At 44.6% G+C, this 17,582-nt stretch overlaps 1 protein-coding gene across 4 annotated transcripts in view; it reads right to left on the bottom strand.

The window, feature by feature from the left end:
- Nucleotides 1-3,607: 3,607 nt before the first annotated feature.
- glra1 (glycine receptor, alpha 1) overlaps nt 3,608-17,582 on the bottom strand; it is a 75,123-nt gene continuing 61,148 nt past the window's right edge. For 2 of the 4 annotated variants that reach the window (XM_061685244.1, XM_061685243.1), the window contains exons 6-8: nt 16,071-16,285; nt 13,919-14,065; nt 3,608-7,478 (exon numbers count right to left, since the gene is read on the bottom strand). In XM_061685244.1, coding sequence (XP_061541228.1) covers nt 6,805-7,478; nt 13,919-14,065; nt 16,071-16,285 — 1,036 coding nt within the window. In that variant the 3' untranslated portion in view covers nt 3,608-6,804. The remainder of the gene's footprint in view (nt 7,479-13,918; nt 14,066-16,070; nt 16,286-17,582) is intronic. The other 2 variants (XM_061685246.1, XM_061685245.1) reach the window with 1 other exon arrangement.

Genomic DNA, 17,582 nt, shown 5'->3' with positions numbered 1-17,582 from the left:
CTGCACGGCCAAGCTCTCTTCTTCTTCACGATGTCAGCAACACACCGTGTTTCCACACATTTAATGGTCTGAGATAGTTCCGAAAATGTCCACTGACAATCCCTTTGTAGTGATTCGGGACATTTTAGGAACGAACTAGATTTGCTTTATAAAAATCCCGATATAATGTGACCCGGGAGTAGGGAAGGACTCAATGATTCCGAATGCAGTTCCTGCACTCATTCCCTACTCTCGAATCACGACAAAGGGATTTTGATACAGGAGATCTAATCAGTCCCTAAAATGTCCACTAAAAGTAGGGAAGTAGGGAATGAGAGAATGTTCGGAATCCTTCACTTATTCGCTAGATAGGGATTTTTAATATAGCAGATCTAGTTAGTTCCTACAATGGCCACTTAAAATCCTTAAAATTTATTTGAGTGATTTGGGAGTACGGACATGAGTGAAAAGGCCATTTTTTTTGGCGGCACGACAAAACGGGTAACTCACAATATCAGGTGTCCGTATTTTATTCCAGAACTATTCCAGGACGCTGACACCGATTGTTGTTGCTTCGCACTCGTTCACACCCCCGGATCATTTAGTCTTCGGTTAACCTGCCATTTGCAATGAACCCCAAAAAGTCCCACGAAAGGTCATCTACAATACTGTACGCTCGAGTGAACCGGATCCAGTGAAACGGCGGACTTGACAGAGTCAAACAAAGAAAACGGCAAAATCAAAATCTCTCGCAGTGGCTGCAATACAAGAAAATCCTTGACGCAAAATAGCCCAGTTGGCACGTCTCTTCCAGGACTTCTCGGCGTGAGGGGCCGCATCTGCTCCAAGCACGACTCCAAACCAAAGCACTTGCACGATTGCCGGCGATTTTACCGTCACTCACGCTTCCTGAGGTAGCGATTTAGACAGAAGTCCAGTTGTGATTGGCTCACTGCAAGGCTGCGGGAGCAAAATGCAAAAACCTGGACTGGACTTCCCGTGACGAGTGGACTCGGATCGGCTCGCAATCCTACACGATGAAGTCGAGGGAAGCCGGAAGATTGATGATCGGATCGAAGTAAATGCCGGTGGCTCGGAAGCGGAAGCCCCCCCTAAAATCGATCTAGCGACGCCACGGATTGTTATTATGAATAAGTATTTGTAATGAACTTTCCAAATTTCAGCAGCAGATGTCTCCGTTTTCTGAAGCGCTTCTCCGAGCCGACTCGGGGCGGCGGGCGGGTGCGCCCCGAACCGGTCGCAGCAAATACGTCCCATGAATAGAATGCAACAGGAGACATCTGTTCGAGCGCATCACCCGAAATACAAACCTCCACGATTGCCCACGCGCAAACTATCCAATTCAATCTATCAGCAATGTTATTTGCTTGTTTGTAAATTAGAGTGCTGCGTTTTAATTTGGACCTATGAGATCGGATTAATCTGATGTAACTTTCTTTTCTTTTGTTTTTTTTTCTCACCAGGGTTGAAAACATGCGGCACGGTGACAAGACCGGTTAGAGTGTCAGCCTCACAGTTCCGGGGACCGGGGTTCAATCCCCGGCCCCGCCTGTGTGGAGTTTGCACGTTCTCCCCGTGCCTGCGTGGGCTTTTCTCCGGGCACTCCGGTTGCCTCCCACATCCCCAAAAAACATGCATAAATTGGAGACTCTAAATTGCCCGTAGGTGTGACTGTGAGTGCGAATGGTTGTCTGTCTGTATGTGCCCTGCGATTGGCCGGCAACCGGTTCAGGACGTACCCCCTCTCCTGCCCGATGACAGCTGGGATAGGCTCCGGCGCGCCCGCGACCCCAGTGAGGAGAAGCGGCTCACAAAATGGATGGATGGGTTGAAAACAATCGGTAAAGGCGAATTAATTCCAGATATTTTTGACGATGGCATGTCGAATGTTCAGATAGCTCGATTCAGGCTACAACTGCATCCGCCATCACAAGGTTGGTGCAATCAAAACATTAAAATGACAAATATTGAAGCCATATTTTACTAAGGATTAGGATGAAAGATTACTTTGTGCAATTGAAACTATGCAACTGATTTTTGTTTTATGACATAATATACTGCAACAACTGTTCTGCGATGAAGTTCTTGACAAAACGTTGAACATATCGAAAAGTAGAACTGTTCTATAGGTTGGCAGCTCTGCTGTGCGGCGGCCAAGGTTCGAATCCCGACACAGCCCCAAAATTCGGCGCCATGAAAACAAAGGCAGCAGTACTGGAACCTGCCGGCAGGGGGTAGCGACGCACCGCAAACAAAATGCAGTCTTTCGCTCAACTTGTCCTGTCATGTGATTGGCCAAAACGGTGTCTTTACGGTCACGTCCGTTTACTTCACGTGACTTTGATCATCACACAAGGGGTATTTGAGCTAAGGTTTGAACAGGCACTAACGTTGCGTCACTCCTGGACTTGGAGAACGGAGCATGACGTCACTAAAGTGAAATCAGCTTTCCGGTGCGACGTCATCACTGAGGGCAAACTAAATTAAGGAGCTATTGACACGTGACTACACACATCAGATATTACGCACAGTGGGGCAAACAAGTATTTAGTCAGCCACCAATGGTGCGAGTTGTCCCACTTAAAAAGATGAGGGAGGCCTTTCATTTTCATCATAGGTCTACCTCACCTATGAGAGACAAAAGGAGGAAAAAAATCCAGAAAATCACATGGTCTGATTTTGGAAGAATGTATGAGCGGATTACGGTGGAAAATGTTTTCTACAAATAAGCAAGATTTCTGGCTCTCGCAGACCTGCAACGTCTTCTTGAAGAGGCTCCTCTGTCCTCCACTCGGCACCTGTTGGAACTCGTTATCCGTATAAAAGACACCCGTCCACAACCTCCACCGGTCACACTCCGAACTCCGCTACGGCCGAGACCAAAGGACACCAGAAACAAAATTGTAGACCGTAGCTACATCATGCTTTGGGGCAGTTTTTCTGCAAAGGGACCGGGACGAACGGGGCCACCGTCCGTGTATGGTGAGATTTGGAGTGAACGCCTCCTTCCATCAGCGAGGGCACTGAAGATGAAACGTGGCTGGGTCTGGCGGCATGACGATGATCCCAAACGCGCCGAAGGAGCGGCTTCGTGCGAAGCGTTTCAAGGTCCCGGAGTGGCCGAGCCGGGCTCCAGATCTCAACCCCAAAGAAAAGCGTTGAAAGCCTGTGTTGCCCGGCGACAGCCCCAAAACATCACTGCTCGAGAGGAGAGCAGCGATGGAGGGACGGGCCAAAATGCCAAAATACCGGCAACAGTGCGTGAAAACCTGTCACCGCTGTCGTTGCCAGCAAAGGGCTGGCAACGACAGCCCTTTTGTTCTTGGCCAAATGCGTACTTTCCACCATAATTTGTTCATCAATTCTCCCCCCAAAAAAATCAGACGATGTGATTCTCTGGATTTGTAACATCTCATCACCACGTATCATCGTCACGTATCATTTCATATCCGTGCGCATTATGTATCCTCGCCTCGTATCAATGTGTTTTGCCGTGTTCTCGCGTATCATTAAATATCAAAGTATCGCCGCGTATTATCGCGCATCACCGCGAAACGAAACAAATCGAGATGTTTGCCGCATGCTCATCAAGAAATCAGACAGCAGCGTGATTTATTTTCAGTTTTTAATTTTTTTTTTTGAACATGACAGATCTTCGAGGAAGCGTTCGCCAACATTGTTCAAAATTATGTCGATAAAAGGTCAATAATAGAATAATTAGTAGGACATATTTCAATAAATAGAATATATGTATATATGTACAGATACAGCAGGAACGCTACATTCTTTTTTTTTTTTCTTCAAATTGTTTCACAGTTTTTTGTTGTTGTTGTGTGCAAGCAAAACATCTGCCAATCTCTTCTTCTTTTTCTTCATACTCATGCAAAATATTCAGATTCCAGAAAATAAAAGTGATTGGAGTCACTTTTTTACTGGACTTTTAATATAGATTTTTTTTTTTCCCCCTCCATCCTGCTTGCGCCGGCTGGCAGAAGCGAGAGGGCCGCTGCGCTTCGTGCCGCCCACCGCAGAAGCTCAAAAAGCGAAACGAAGGAAGGGAGAGAAGAGAAGAGAAGAGAAGAGAAGAGAAGAGTAAGGCCATTCCGACATGTGCAAAAAGAATCGGCAAGAATCCGGAGTCAATCGTCTCGGCCGTCCGTCAAATGCAACAAATCAAACATGCTACTTGAAAAGACAACCCCCAAAATATACAAGTCCCACCCAAACTTCCCAAGTCATAATTAATAACGCCTCATAACTGTGACGTGAGAAAGTCACATGACCTCACGCCATTGGAAGCACAAAAATGTTTGCGGGTCAAAGGTCAGGGGTGGGCAAAATATACACACCATTTTGAGTCACTCATCTCAATAAATCATTGATGGTAAATAAGGAAATACAAAATATTTTCATAAATATATTTTTAATGCATCTATACATTTGATTTATTGTAAGTAGAAAAAAAAATAATAATTTGAATTCAATTTGTTAGTTTTATTCCTGAATCTCATTCATTGAACTATTTTATTGTAAATAATCCAATGAAAAATATCAAAATAAATCATTTGACAATAAACAAGGAGATGCATATTTTAAACTACGACTTAAGTTACTTTATATGATGTATTATTTCTAATACACTTAAATTATTAATCAATATATATACATGTGTATAAATATATATATATATCATTATAAAAAATGGAAATAATCAATTAAATCAGTTGTAAAAAAAAGGAAAAAACTCAATTTAATTATAATTGACATTTCTAATTCAATAATTATAAATATCCATACAAATGAAAATGACCTTATGTAGTTACATTATTTTTGGACTTGGCCCTTGTGTCGGTTTTCAAAATCAAAACTTTGCCCACCCCCGTTTCCATGTCAGTCCTCGTTTTGTATTTTATTTTCCTTCACGCGCGAGCCCTCAAACTGTTAGGCAGCTTGCTAGTTAGCCAGCTAGCTAGTTAGCAGCAGCGGCTATGGCACAAACTGTAATAAAAACATTTTTTTGTTACAAACAGATGACTCTGTGACAACCAGATGGCGACGGATGTGCTGTTACTGGAAACAAGCAGCAGGAATGTGACGCTGAAAAAGTTAAAACAAAATAAAACAATTTCAGCTTCATTTTCAGTGTGCAAAAAATTCATTGAAAAGCAAATGTTTTAAGTTGACAACCTAAAAGTTTGCTGTGTTGGTAAATGTCGAGAGAAGCACTAAAGGGCGCTTTTGTGCGTCACAAAAAGAGCTTCTATTTGCAACTTAGCTTTTGTTTATGTCCCACGTCAAGTCTTTTAGCGATATTTAGCGCGCGCGTTTTGTTGGCTGCGATGCGATGTCAACTTGCGAGTGAGTCAACAATGAAATGTTTTGCAGGACGTTAAAAAAACAACAACCTAAAAACTTGGCTGCTAGTGGCTTGTGCGATCGCGTTCACTAAATGAAATGATTCTCAAAAATGTGACACACAAAAAACTACAGAATGATTTTTAGGCTGAAAATAGCAGCTGCTGATGAGGCTAGCGCAGAAGCTAATTTAATTGGCTTTGATTTGCATTTTAGCTAGCTGTTAGCTAAATAGCATTAGTACGCTATTTTTAAATGTCTTTGACCTTGGAAAATCAAACACAAATATTGAAGTTGACAATATTTTTGCACGTTGCTGCTGCCCCCTGCTGGTTCGGAGTGTGATGGAGACAACATCTGGCAGAAAAGAAAAGAAAAGCTAAACATGTGACAACTTCGACAGTTTGTCATCGAGTTCTGTCGTTTAAAATCTCATTTGTCCAAATGAGACAAAAGCGACAATTTGAGTTCTGGCTTGGTGTCACATGACGGATGATGATCGACACAATCGGCAGATGATTGGTGGGCGATGGCGACATCATTTGCATACGAAGGGAGCGCTTTGCATAGAGAAGCCGAAGTTCAGGAAGCACGAAATCACGGCAAAGTCAAACGCTCGCTTGTTTGGCATGGCCGTCAAAAAGAAATCAGTCCTTAGAATAAAAAAAAAAAAAAATCAATAAAAAAACTAAATAAATAATGACAAGTTACAATACAATAATTAAAATTAAAAGAAAAAATTGTGATGAAAAATAAATAGAAAACGAATAACAAAAATTATATAATAGAAATCATCATTCCTGATAAAATAATGAACAATTATAACAAAAAATATACCGCAAAGAAATAAAAAGATTATTTATATTTATATTACTTTAAATTAGGAATATATATAACAATTAAAAAAATAAATATCCAATCATACCAAATAAAAAGAATAAAATAAAAATATAAAATAAAAAAGATCATTATAAAGAAACAAATGCAAAAATACAATAAAAAAGTAATACAAAATAGAAATAACCAGTCACTTCATAATAATGAATAAATTAAACAAAATGACAAGAAAATAATGACAAAAACCAGATATATCAATATAAAAAAATAAAATTACTGCAATAAAAAAAAAAAAAAAAAAAAAAAAAAATATATATATATATATATCTGTTGAACAATTATTCATTAATGACCGAAAGCACAGACTGCTGAGTGTGTGTGTGTGGCCGCTGCTGGAGGGGCGGGGTCATGTGATGAGGTTAGCGTGCTAGCATTAACGTCGAAGCAAAATGTTCGTAAATATTCCGGTAGCGTCCCGTCAGAGGGCGGAGCTTGAGTTTGTAATGCGATACGGCCCGGCCCCCCGCCCACATGGCCGGGTGGGCGTGGCCTCTTCTCCTCAATAGATTTTTTCCCCCTTTTTTCTTTTAGGTTCATTTGTCATGTTCCTGTTCACTTCCTGTCTGGTGGAAGAGGAGGAGTTGATTGTGAATGTGTTTGGCTTTGTTGTGTACCATCCTGCAAAGAGGAAGAAGAGTAGATGAGGAAGACGAAAATGTTCAAGGAGAGCGGAGACAAGAGGAGGAAGGTGAGCAGGACGAGAAGATGAGTGAGTAAAAGGATGGTTGGGCTAAAAAGGAGGAAGAGGACGAGGAGGCGGATAAGATGGGGAAGAGGAGAGGATGAAGGGGAGGAGAAAAGACGAAGAGAAGAAAAAGGATGAAGATAGGTGATGAAGAGGAGGACACAGAAAAGGAGGAGGAGAGGGGGATCAAGATAAAGAAGAGGAGGACAGTCGTTTGAGTATATCGTGTCCTTGCGGTCGTTGTGTTTTATTGTTTGTGTATGTCTTCGCTGCGAATGATTTTGTAGATGATCCAGTAGAAAATGTTGAAGATGAGGAAGACGAGGGGGAAGGCCACGCGCGACACCGTGTCGATTCGTTTGGCGCGGCCGATGAAGAGTTTTTTCATTTCCTCGATGCTCTTCTCGGGCGGCCCGCCCGCCGCCGGCGCGTTGTTGTTGTTGCCCTTGATGGCCGCCATGCCGTCCTTCTGCAGGCACGCGGGGCCCACGCCGTAGCCCGAACCCGGGAAGCTGAAACGACCGTCGCCGCCGTCGTCCTCCTGCGAACGCACGTCACGCGTGCGACAAGAAATACAAAATAACAATACAATTAGCTAAAGTCCAACGGTCCCCAAAACGATGGCGACTGCAAACATTTCTACTGCAGCCGGTAAACGCCGGGAAGGTTTTCAAGCTTATATTGGAGGAGAGAGAAGCGCTTAGAAAGGCACATGAACTAAACTGTCATTACAACAACAAATTAAGACCCTGGAAAAGGAATGCAAGGACCTTTATAGTCATCATCCTGAACATCTATGCAAATGAACTATCATGAGCACTAAATACGATAAACTGACAACCCATAAAGTGTCCAAAAATATATTGTGGACGAAAGAAGCAAGAATAGAAAAAGCAGCTACATTTTTGGCATGAAGAATAAATAAAAAAACAACAGGCTGAGAGAGCAACGCTTGGTACATAAACTATCGAGGACAATTTGACAAAAGATTTACAACATTTTATGAATTGTGATAGCAATCAGATTGTCATCCAAAGGACGAAATAAAAAAATAAGTTCGAGATAAAATACCATTTCAAACTCTTTCAGAGGAAAATAAATGAATACTCGAAAGTCCAATCACGATCAACGACAGAAACTGTTAATGACATGAATAACAGCAAAGCACCGGGACTGGACGGACTACCGGTAGAATTGTAGAAAAATCTTCAAATCAAATAAATTGATACAGTCATTTCTTAATATGTCTTTTGAACTCGGTGCTCTCCAGACTCGTTAAGATTATTTCAAAGCCCAACAAACCGCCAACAGAGTGCTTGTCATAAAGCTGGATGAGTCTCATGGGATGTGGTCCAAAAATAATATGCAAGCTTCTCTCCAAAAGGCGAGAAAAAAAAAAATGCCAAATTTGCTTGTTGATGACCAACAAGGTTTCCAAGATGCCACAATATCAGACGCATTCTAAACATATGACTTGAGAGTCTGTGAATTACAATCTCTCAGGACCTGAAGTGGGCGACCGACATCAACTCCGTCCTCAAAAAGGCCCAGCAGAGGATGTACTTCCTGCGGCTTCTGAGGAAGCACGGCCTGCCACCGGAGCCGCCGAGACGGTTCTACACAGCGGTCATCGAATCGGTCCTGTGTTCTTCCATCACAGTCTGGTTCGGCGCCGCTACGAAAAAGGACAAACTGCGACTGCGACGGACAACCAAAACTGCCGAAAGGATTGTCGGTACCCCCCTACCCGCCATTGAGGACTCGCACGCCGCCAGAACTAAGACAAGGGCGTGCGAAATCCTCTCGGACCGTCCGCACCCCGGTCACCGGCTCTTCCGGCACCTTCCCTCAGGTAGGCGCTACCGATCGACGCAAACTAGAACTAGTAGACATTCCGACAGCTTCTTCCCTCTTGCGATCAACTTCTTAAACACCTAACCTATAATTCCATTACAACAAGCTGGCAATTTTTTGACTTGAGTTGGTTGTCACATTTGTGTGGGGCCAATGATGTATGACTCGTGCACTCACTGCAGTTGTCTCGCCACGCTGCACTATTTGCATATACTGGCCGCTCATGCCAGAGTAGCATCTGCTCCATTTGCACACTGATTGAGGAGTATCTGTAACATTTGCACAACCGACATTGTCCCAGATGATCGCACTACTCGTCACTTGAAACCGCATCCGCTCCTTGAAGTCTCGGCGCCCTTTGCACAATGGTCATTGCACCGCACGATTGCAATATGAGTCCTTCGAACTGCTCTAAGTGCTCGAGGACTCTGCATCGTTTTGCACAATTGTTTTTTGTCAACGTCTTTATGTCTCCAAAGTGTTCTGTAAATTGACCGTCCGTCGTACTACAGCGGCTCCGACGACCGGAGACAAATTCCTCGTGTGTTTTGGAGATACTTGGCAAATAAAGATGATTCTGATGTAACCTGTACAACTCAATTGAACCCCCAAACCTTTAGAAAGGGATGTACAACCCCAATTCCAATGAAGTTGGGATGTTGTGTTAAACATAAATTTGCAGATCATGTTCGACCTATATTGAATTGAATGCACTACAATGACAAGATATTTCATGTTCAAACTGATAAACTTTGTTTTTAGCAAATAATCATGAACTTAGAATATTATGGCTGGAACACGTTCCAAAAACCTGGGACAGGGTCATGTTTACCACTGTGTTCCATCACCTTTTCTTTGAACAACATTCAATAAACGTTTGGGAACTGAGGACACGAATTGTTGAAGCTTTGTAGGTGGAATTCTTTCCCATCCTCGCTCGATGTACAGCTTCAGCCGTTCAACAGTCCGGCCGGGGTCTCCGTTGTCGTATTTTACGCTTCATAATGCGCCACGCATTTTCAATGGGAGACAGGTCTGGACCGCAGGCAGGCCAGTCTAGTACCCGCACTCTTTTGCTACCAAGCCACGCTGTTGTAACACATGCAGAATGTGGTTTGGCATTGTCTTGCTGAAATAAGCAGGGGCGTCCATGAAGAAGACGTTGCTTGGATGGCAGCATGTTTCTCCAAAACCTGTATGTACCTTTCAGCATGAATGGTGCCTTCAAGGATGTGTAAGTTCCCCATGCCATTGGCACGAACACATCCCCATACCGTCACAGATGCCGGCTTTTGAACTTTGCGTCCATAACAGTCCGGATGGTTCTTTTCCTCTTTGGCCCGGAGGACACGACGTCCACCATTTCCCAAAACAATTTGAAAGGCGGACTCGTCGGATCACAGAACACTTTTCTACTTTGCGTCGGTCCATCTTAGATGAGCTTTGGCCCAGAGAAGCCGGCGGCGTTTCTGGGTGTTGTTGATAAATGGCTTTTGCTTTGCATAGTAGAGTTTCAAGTTGCACTTCCGGATGGTGCGCCCAACCGTATTTACTGACATTGGTTTTCTGAAGTGTTCCTGAGCCCGTGCGCTGATATCCTTTACACATCGATGTCGGTTTTTGATGCAGTGCCGCCCGAGGGATCGAAGGTCACGGCCATTCAATGTCGGTTTTCGGCCTCGCCCCTAACGTGCGGTGATTTCTCCAGATTCTCTGAACCTTTTGATGATATTATGGACCGCAGATGATGAAATTCCTTGCAATTGAACGTTGAGGACTGTTGGACTATTTTCTCCCGCACTTGTTCACAAAGCGGTGACCCTCGCCCCATCTTTGCTGGTGAATGACTGAGCAATTCAGGGAAGCTCCTTTTCTAGCCAATCACGGCACCCACCTGTTCCCAACGAGCCGGTTCACCTGTGGGATGTTCCAAACACGTGTTTGATGAGCATTCCTCAACTTTCTCCATCTTTTTTGTCACCACCTGTCTCAGCTTTTTTGGACCGTGTTGCAGCCATCAAATTCTAAGTTCATGATTATTTGCTCAAAACAATCAAGTTTAACAGTTTGAACATTAACTTTCTTGTCATTGTAGTGTATTCCATTAAATATAGGTTGAACATGATTTGATTTGATTTTATGTTTAACACAACGTCCTAACTTCATTGGAATTGGGGTTGTTAAAATAGACAAGTGAGATAATGTGGTTGCACAAGTGTGCACACCGTCTCATAACTGGGGATGCACCTGTGCTCAGAATGAACCAATTACACTCAAAATCATGTTAAATGGGACTCAGCACACACCTGCCACCATTTCAAGAGCATGCTCTGATGAACCTCAAATAAAGTTCAGATGTTCGAGTAGGCGTTTCGTGACGTTTTCCCTTCTAGCAGAAGCCTGAAGGCTTTGTGCAAACCCTGACTGCTATTGGGAATTGTTCATAATTCCCTTCACCTTGACTAAGGCCCTTGTTCATTTTCAAACCACATGTGAGAAAATGCATTAAGGTCTGATGAAACCGAGGTTGAACTTTTTGGCCATAATCAGTGGACCAATACAAACATCTCCTGAATCAGCCCCCGCCACCACCCCCCCTTCTTTTTACATCACTTACATTTAAACTACAACAAACAATATTCAACATCTGCGCACGCTCACCGTGTGTGTGTGTGCGCATCAGGTAACAAGCTCCATTTTTAGCCTCTGTGCCCCAATTCTGTCCTTGACTTCAGGCAACATCATGTATTACATTTTTTTTTTTTATCTCACACGCACACACACACGCGCACCTGATAACCTCCGCGCGCCCTTGAGCTAACTATGACAAACGTTGGCCGTTCTTGTTGCCAGGATAAATGGGAGACAAGAGGCACAAGACACAATGAGGAGCAAGAGAAGAATGAGGAGCTGGAGGAAGAGGAAGATGAAAAGGAAGATGGCATGAGCAGAGATGACAAGGAGGAGGAGCCATGGTGGCATCTTAACCAACTTCCCAGTTAACGTTACCAGGAAGTGGAAAGAAAAGAGGAACAGAAGAACAGGAAGTTGACTGACACAACGAGAGGAAGTGCAAGAAAGGAAGAAGGGAACAACGGGAAGCAGATGGAAAGCGTGAGAGGATGACAGGAAGTGGAAGAAAAGGTAGTGGATGTAAAAAGAGACAACAGGAGGTAGACTCAAAGAGAACGAGAAAGAATAAAACCAAGAGGATTGAAAAGAATGAGAACAGGAAGTGGATGAAGAGACAGTAGAGAACTGTCAAAAAAAAAAACAGAGTAAAAGGAAGTGGAAGTCAAAGAGGAGCAGAAGAAGAGGAAGATCCTTGAAAGACAAGAAGAGGAAGAAAACAGGAAGTGGAACAAAGGGGAAACTGCAAGTGCGAGAAATGAAGAACAGAACAACAGTTCAACAGTTCTGGATGGAAAGCTCGAGAAGATGACAGGAAGTGGAATAAACAGTGAGAACAAGAGGAAGAGGAAGAGAACACAAAGCGGATGGAAAAAATGACTCCTATCTTGCCGACAGACGAGGAAGGGGATTTCTTCCGAACGCCGCGGCCGCCGGTCGGCCACCCGGTTCGGCCGCGGCGGGCTTCCCGGGGATTTCGGTCGGGTCGGACCGGAGACGTGTCGGATTCCCGTCAGTCGGGTCATCACCGGAGACAGCGACGCAGCGGACGGAGGGAGGGAGGGAGGGAGGGAGGACCTTCCCACGCGTGCCAAGCTAATCCGCGTTATGTTCGTCTCCAAAAGAAACGCAAACGCACCTTCGACAATCCACACGCAAAGTTCAAGATTTACAAATGATGAGTCATGAGAAATGCACACACAACATGAAACAAAAACGCGCAAATCGCGGACATATTTGTGCATTTGAAAATCGGGCAAATATTAATTTGGAGACATCTCTCCCCATAAAAAGTCCACTTCAAACATTTGCGTGAACAAACAAAGCAGAAGCAGACATTTTGCGTTTGCTTTTCTCTGTATGACATCATAGCGCACCGCGTTACTGCCTTATTCGTACGATTTGAAGGCTTTCAGGAAAAAAGAACAAAAAAGAAAAAAAAGCTTTTTGTGTAACTTCGAAACCCAATTCGGAATGTTTGCGTGTGAGCTGCTGTCTGCTTTCTTTTTGACATGCGGGACGCCGCGTTACTGCCTTGCGCCACATTTGTCGCATTTCAGACTTTTCAGTCCGACAACCTTTTGTCAATGTTTGTCTTCTGAAACTCAATTGAAAGCATTTTCGTGAATATTTTTTTGTTGGCCGCTTCTGTTACATGACACAATTTGTCAGATGTCAGTTCTTTCAGGCCAACAAAAACAGACTTTCTGTCAACGTTTGTCTTCTGAAACTCAATCGAAAGTATTTGAGTGAATTTATTTTGGTTGGTTCCCTCGGTGACATGAGCCAGTTTGTTAGATTTTGGGACTTTCAGGTGAACCCCCCCCAAGCAAAAGTATATTTTATCCTCCTACTCGATGACTCCGAAAGAACTGTCAGCAGACGAATTCCTTCCTAATTGCGGGACGACCGGATGCAAATTCTTGCCCGTTAAATGATCGGCTTTGAAAGTGCAAACATTTTTATCAGCCGCTTACTTTTCTTAGAAAGGTTCAATGCACTTGTTTATCAATTTTGTTTTGATCAATAAATGTGGTTTTAAACGCTATTAAATATATGCAGTACACAATATATGCATGTGAATGAAAAAATTATGATGTCTATATATTCAAATGTATTGAATGTTTTTTATTTTTTGGGCTAAAATGAGCCCAAACAACTCGAAACTCAAAGTGTAGGACTTGAGGGCAAAGACTTAAGACTCGTGACTTGACTTGTTCCCACCTCTGGATTTTGGGACTTTCAGGTGGAAAAAATGAATAATCATAAAAATAAAAAATCAATCCATTTTTGTCAATGCTTGTCTTCTGAAATTCAATTTAAAGCATTTTTTGTTGGTTTGCTAGATTTGAAGACTGCCCAAAACAGACCTCTTTGTCAGTTTTACGCATTTATGTGATCATTGTTTGCTGGTTACATGACACCTTTTCTCAGATTTGACAACTTTCAGGTGGCCAAAAATCTGAATTTCCGTGTGTAGCAAAATGAGGAAGTGACCTTCATGTGTCGCCGCCGCCGGCGGAAGCGAAGGAGTTCTTTGTGCTGGCGAGCGATGAAGTTGACAGCGGCGTACTCCAGCAGCGCCGAAAAGACGAACAGCAGACACACGGCCATCCAGATGTCGATGGCCTTCACGTAGGACACCTGCGAGGAAGGACGGCCGCCGACGGCCGAGGGAAGCGTGAGTGGCGACTTTTCAACGCATCTCCGGCGCGCACACACGTCGACGCTCATCGCTTCGTTGCTTGTCTGCAAATGGCGCCTTCGTCCTTGTGTTAGCGCCCCCCTCAGCTCACAACGCTTCGTATACACGCTTTTTAGCAAGCGGCGAGTTTCCAAGCAAAATAGCAGACTTCCTGCGTCAGGCGCGGCTTCTCGGGACCTTCTTGTGGCTCTACTCACGATACACATCCGTACCGCTTCTCCTCCAGGGCGTGCCGGAGCCCGAACTGGTCGCCGGCCAATCGCAGGGAACATTTCGACAAACAACCGTTCGCACTCACATTCCCGCCTACGGGCAAGTCAGAGTATTTCATTATCCCGGCGTGCATGTTGTTGGAATGCGGGTGGATACCGAAGTACGGGGAGAAAAGCCACACAGGCACGGGGAGAACACGCAACCGGCACGCAGGCGAGGCCCGATTTGAACTCGGGTTCTCGGAACTGCGAGGCGGATGCGCTCCCCACTCATCTACCGGGCCTCCCAGGACAGACTCTTCTGTTCGTGTTCCCAAAAATTAATTCCAGGGGATTTGCACTGTCAATCAAAAAGTCTTTTTGAGCAGGATTTTTGTGAGTCAACTCCAAATTTCACGTAGAAAAGTTCAACTGGGCTTCGGGAAGTGAACTTTCAAAAGAACTTCGCGAGGTTCCTTTGCCCCTGGAATTTCGTGCTTGGAAATGACGCCGAAAACCAAAATGGCCGACTTTCTGTGTCTTTTCAGGCGCGGCTCCTTGAGCTTTTTTTGCCGGTGGGGCTAATCGGGACGGACCTGCCTCCACAATTTGCCACGGTGTAGCTACAGTACGTCAAACCCACTTCGGGGGCTGAATTATCGAAACATTCCGACGGCCGCTACTGAGCCAATCTTTGAGTTCTTGAGGAGAAAAAGTCCCCAAAATGTCGATTGATTCGGCGTACAAAGAAAAGTAACGATTTCCATTCTCTGCTGAGCACAGAGAAGTCATGTCATGTTCGTGTTCAGGAAGCTAACTGCGCTGCGCTAAGTGCGTTGTGTTCGTTTCCTGTGCACTTCCATCCTTTGCTAATCTTCCCTCCATCCTGACGTGCAGCCACTGAATGTGCAGCAGTGTGTGCGTGTGTGTGTGTGTGTGTGTGTGTGTGTGCGCACGCGCGCGCATAAGCTCAGCTGTGCTGTGCGATCATTATTGTGACAGCTGAACTGCAGCGGAATCACGGTTCACTTGTTCAATTTTTAGAGCGCATGAAGCACCTAATGTCCACAAAGCGCACGTGTGTGTGTGTGTGTGTGTGTGTGTGTGTTGGGGGATTACAGCTTCCCTGGACATAATTATACAACCGTATACTGGGTCACGCAAGTTAGGACTGTTTTTTTCTTTCTTTAATCTGAAAATCCTCCGTAGCAAAATATTTTTTCCACTTCTCCTCTTTTTTTGTTCTTATGTTTGACCGCGCAAGTGAACAGTGGCTGTGTTTGGATTCATTCATTTGTAGACGTATTTTTTTGACAGACTCCGATGTTTTCGAAAAATCCGTTTCTCGTGATTCTGGAGTAAGGAATGACCGAACGCGGAATCGTCGGAATCACGACAAAGGGATTTTTATGTCGCAGGCCGAGTTAGTTCCTAAAATGTCCACTGAAAATCTGAATAGTGAAAATAATTGACGGCCGCCATAATTGCATTGAATGAAAGAATATTTTGGATTTTGGGGTTTCTTTTTGTTAACCCCAAACATTCTTGAATAAGCGCGGCTAGACGGACACTAAGTGGTTTCTGGCTTGGTTCGTCCCCCCCACAATATAAGAAAAAAGCAAAACAAAAAAGAAAAAAACGTGAAAACAAAATCAATTGCAGAAACGTGCGTATGCGCGGGTTGACTGTACGGCGCGCTCCTGTGCATCTCCCGCGGATAGGGGGACGGCGGGCAGGTCGGACGGCGGCTGACCTTGGGCAGGGAGGCTCGGGATCCCGAGCTCTGCGTGGTCATGGTGAGCACGGTGGTGATGCCCAGGCCCACCCGGGCGGGGGCGGCGTCCATGTTGATCCAGAAGGACACCCAGGACAGGATGACGATGAGCAGGGACGGGATGTACATCTGGATCAGGTAGTAGCCCATCTGACGCTCCAGGTGGAAGCGGGCCTCGATGCACGTGAACTTGCCTGAACGCCGACGAGACGACAACACGGGAATAAGCAACGTCCGCAGCTGCGATTCCAGCATCATTCGCGCCGAAGGAACACGATCCCGTTTGGGTTCGAACTCACCGACCGCCGTGGACGTTTCCACGAGTCGAACGGAAGCCGAGCGTTTAGATTCATCAAATGTTGTACATTTGAAACGGGCGGGCGACGAGAGTTTGAGCTTCGTAAAGCGCTGCGATGGCTAACAGAGCCCCCGCGGGAGCCGCATCGCTTCGGATTTGAGATCAGCGCAGCTTTCGACGCAGTTCTGACAGCGTGAAAAAAATAAAAAGCCGCTGACGTTCTACTTCGTTGTTGCACATCTGGGAATAAATCCATTTTGCCCTTTCTCAGCCTTGTTGTTTCGGGTGTTATAGTTTGAGGTGTCACAAAAGCAACCGATATTTTAGTCTCAAGTCACTCTTCTGCTGGACGTGTTTCTTTTCGCCAAAAGCTCGTTTTCTGCGCTTTCGGCAAAAGCAACGCATCTTCTGCTGCTGATTACGACAGAAAACGGACACAAATAGTCTTTTTTTTTTTGGTTTTGTTTCTGGTGAAAGAAGAGAGCCGACCGTCTCTTTTGGTACATTTGGTGCACGTATTGTCACAGTACACAATGATCGGTCCAAACAGCTGGCAGTCGATGAGTGACTTGGTCTGAAAATTCGGATTGATTGACAAATAATGCATCTTTCTCCATCTATTCATGCTAGTGACAAGCAGAAGAATGAAATCTTCTTCCACCAGATGGCAGAAGGCACACAAAGAGTGCATCCACTTTCCTCGTGTCAAATTTGGGCCTCCACTCGATAAAAGTCGCGAAAGGTTGACGTTAATCTCCAAATATGCGTCGAGTCTGTTTTGCTGCACTTCTAATGAGAAGAAAAAAAAAGAAAACAACAAAATGTGCTTATAACGCCAAAACCGATTTGGAGCACGACAAAAACGTCACAATGGAGTGAGAGTAACTCGTGAAGTTTTGTCGTGCTCTGTACCGTACGTGCATATTACGTTTAGTATTTTATTTTGGAGAGATCCTCTAAAAATGACGATACAGAAGAAACCCTTGTTTTGGTTTTTTTCCTGAGCAAACCCCATGAATAAACAACACCCATCTGAATTTGTAACCCCAGGGGGCGTCGCCGGATCAGCTCTTCCGAAGTCTGCGGCGCGAGTTGGAAGGTCGATTGATTGACTGACACAGCAAGCAAGAACGGATTCTCGCAGGCTCGCAGGCTCAACAACGGCTCACACAAGATGCCAAACTCCGCTCAAA

This window comes from Phycodurus eques, chromosome 9 (assembly GCF_024500275.1).
Source record: "Phycodurus eques isolate BA_2022a chromosome 9, UOR_Pequ_1.1, whole genome shotgun sequence".
Taxonomy (NCBI): Eukaryota; Metazoa; Chordata; class Actinopteri; order Syngnathiformes; family Syngnathidae; genus Phycodurus; species Phycodurus eques.
The sequence above is the reverse complement of the archived record's forward strand: the minus strand, read 5'-3'. Positions and strand labels throughout refer to the sequence as shown.